This window comes from Monoraphidium neglectum (assembly GCF_000611645.1).
Source record: "Monoraphidium neglectum strain SAG 48.87 unplaced genomic scaffold scaffold00316, whole genome shotgun sequence".
Lineage (NCBI taxonomy): Eukaryota > Viridiplantae > Chlorophyta > Chlorophyceae > Sphaeropleales > Selenastraceae > Monoraphidium > Monoraphidium neglectum.
In genome coordinates, this window is record NW_014013312.1 from 25,210 (window position 1) to 28,282 (window position 3,073).

Sequence of the window (3,073 nt, forward strand, 5' to 3'; positions counted from 1 at the left end):
ATGCAGGTGTGTGCGAGCTCGACGTGAGTTTGCGGGGCGTGGCAGGCGCAACGGCCGGACTGCTGACCTGCTGTGGTGTGTGAAGAATCGGCGGCGCTGGGATGCTGCTGCTGGAAGCGCAGGGTGACTCCCCATCCTGTGACCTTGCCACCAATACGCGGCAGGCCTTTTCCGACAACCCCCCCCTCTCTTGCCCCCTGCAGGCTCTCCACTGGTGCAACTTTGACAGCCCCGACCAAGCCGGCGGCAGCTGCCGCAGCGGCACCTGGCTCGGCGCGGCGCTCGCGCGGCTCGCGGCGTCCAACAACCGCCCCGGCGGCGACGGCCTGCCGCCCGAGCGGTGCCTGCCCTACGACCCGCTCGCGGGGCCCGCCGGCGGCGCGCGCGCCGCGTGCGTGCCGCGGGGTGGCGGGCAGGGCTGCGGCGGCCGGCGGCCGGCGTACTCAGATGGCAGCTTCGCTTTCTTTGATCTGTTGGAGCAGTGGGTGAGGAGGCGAGTCTGACTCGCACTGGATTGCAAATCGCCCGCGAGCGCTCGCATTCTTAGGCAAATCCGGCGCAGCAAGTGAATGCAGTCTTCACAGCTCCTACGGCGCTGCCCCTTGAGCGTGCTGATTGCTGCCCTCCACCGCCGCTCCACGCCGACCCCCTCTCCCCCGCCCTGCCGCCCCCCTCGCAACCATGACGCTGTGATGGCGCCGTGTGGCCCCTTGCCTCAGGAGGTGCAGCGCCACCTGCGCAACCACGGCGGCGTCATCACGCGGGTAGACCTGACCCCGGAGTTCACGGCCTTCTTCAACGCCACACCGCGCGGCGTGCTGGCCGACGCGCCGCCGGCGCGCGGCAAGGTGGAGCAGCACGCCGTGGTGATCGTGGGCTACGACAATGGCGAGGGCTGGTGGCGCGTGCGCAACAGCTGGGGCGTGGACTGGGGCGACGGCGGCTATTTCAGGGTGCGCTGGGGGGCCCGCGCTGCCGCTGGCGGCGCTGGGATTGGGGGTTGGGCGGCGGGGGGCGCTGCCTCTTCGTCTCCCCAGCGCCCGTCCGTCCGCCCGCGGGCTGCTGAGGTGCGCCCACGCCCATGGCCCCAGCGCCGGGCGGTCGCCTGCTCTCGCTCGACTCAATACGTGCCAGTCATGGGTACAGATGTAGATACTGAATTCATGGCCAACGGGGAAATTCCTCATTTGAGGGTTTGGCAAACTTCTCCACGCTGCTGCAGATCGGCTATTCCGCTGCCTTCAACCTGGGGATGCTGTCGCCTGGTGACACCTTTGGCCTCACCTGGACGCCTAAGCAGCAGCCGCCGGCGCCGCGGCTGGAGAGGCACGAGGCCTGGGGCGGCTGCGGCTGGTACACTGCGCGCCTCGCGGGCGAGTGGCTGGCGGATGTTGGCTACGAGTTCAAGGCGAGCCCGGGGGCGCAGACCTCCGCCATTGATGTTTTAGGAAGTCCTCGTGCTGCCATTGGCTGGTGGAATACCCCGCGCGCTGTGCACAAGAGCTGCTCACGCCATTGACATGCGGAGCCGGTGCAACAACGAAGCTTGCCGCCCCACGAGTCATGTGTCGCCGACTCACTGTCACTGCAGGGACAGCTTTCCACCCCCATCGAAATTGCCTTGCCGGTCTGCCATGGCTTTCAATTTTCAAATCGACAGGTGGAGGACATGTTGGGCTTCACCGCCAACTTCACACGCATGTACCCCGCCGCAGACCCGCAGGCGCCCCTGAGGGGGCGGCGGGTGCTTGTCTGCGGCGCGCAGGCTGAGCCGGGTGCGCTCCGCGGCCTTGGGGGGAACGGGCCGCCAATCACCTTGCTCGCAGCAGGTTGCAGCAGCCATCAAAACGCGGTTGCAGCTAGGACAGAGCGCTGCAGCCGCCGCACCCGTCCACATACTCTGCTCCCACGCCCCGCAGGCGACGCCCGGCAGCCGACTGGCCGCGCCCGCGCGGTCGTCGGCGCCCCGGCCGGCCCGTTTGGCACGACCCCCGAGATCGCGTCCACCAGGGCAGACCACGTGACGACCGCGATCTACGACGGCCGGGCCGCTTTTCTGAAGTACGGCCCGCCGACGTCGATATGCGCCTGGACGGGCGGCTGGTGGAGCCCCGTCATCTCTGTGCAGTACGGGAACGCGACCAGCCAGCTGTGAGCGCAGGGGCGCACTCCATTTTTCTCCCGCCTGGCCGCCGGAGCAGGGCCGAACGGCGGGGCCCCTCTGCAGTCGAAGCGCCCCGCCTGAATCACGGGCCAGGCGCGGCGCCCCGCAGTTCTCACGGCCGTGTGTTGCAGCAGTCCGCTTTGTGACTGCCAGTCCTCCGCATGCCCCAAGCGCACCTTGCACAACCCTCCCTCAAGCCCCTGACGGCCAGCCGCCCGCCCCCCCCCATCCCCAAAGGTATGGTATATACCTAATCGAGCCCCTGGTCCGGGAGTGTATCAACCTCCAGCCAACAGAGCGCATAACAAAGATGGTCGTGCGCTCAGGCTGGTGGATCGACTCGCTCACATTCTGGACGAACCTCCGCGACGGCCCCACGCGCATCGGCGGCAGTGTCCGCGGCGGCGCGGGCGCGCACGAAGTGGCCCCGCCGCCGGGCGCGTCGCACGTCGCGGCGTTCACTTTCTACATAGGCGGCAACCGGGCGGCGGGGCCGAAGGACGATAAGGTCATGGGATTGCAGGTGCACTGGGGCGATGACGGCGACGATGACGTCAGCTTCGTCGCCCCCGGCAGCAGCAGCAGTAGCAGCAGCAGCAGCAGCAGCAGCAGCAGCAGCAGCAGCAGCAGCAGCAGCAGCAGCAGCAGCAGCGGCAGCGGCAGCGGCAGCCGCAGTGGCAGCAGCAGCAGCGGCAGCGGCAGCGGCGGCGGCAGCGGCGGCGGCGGCAACGCGTCGTGGGTGTCTTGCAGGAAGGGCCCCGGCCACAAGGTGGACGAGGTGCAGAACACACTGGGCCCCAGCCGCTGCGCCGGCCCCTGCGAGTGCGACGGCGACCGCGCGTGCTCTGAGTTTGGCTGGTGCACAGGCGCGGGCGCGCCCACGGCAGGGAGCGGCCTGCGTGGCGGCGG

The 3,073-nt window shown here is 69.3% G+C and overlaps 2 protein-coding genes across 2 annotated transcripts in view; both read left to right on the plus strand.

Moving 5' to 3' along the window:
- On the plus strand, positions 1-2,155 carry MNEG_2715 (hypothetical protein; the record flags this gene model as incomplete). Its single annotated transcript, XM_014048814.1, has 6 exons — positions 1-6; positions 204-485; positions 720-953; positions 1,223-1,441; positions 1,661-1,775; positions 1,920-2,155. 6 exons carry the CDS (start codon positions 1-3, stop codon positions 2,153-2,155), a joined length of 1,092 nt encoding a protein of 363 aa, XP_013904268.1.
- Positions 2,156-2,474: 319 nt separating this feature from the next.
- MNEG_2716 (hypothetical protein) overlaps positions 2,475-3,073 on the plus strand; it is a gene marked incomplete at both ends in the record, with an annotated part of 3,628 nt that continues 3,029 nt past the window's right edge. Inside the window, one exon of the mRNA XM_014048815.1 lies at positions 2,475-3,022. Coding sequence (XP_013904269.1) covers positions 2,475-3,022 — 548 coding nt within the window. The remainder of the gene's footprint in view (positions 3,023-3,073) is intronic.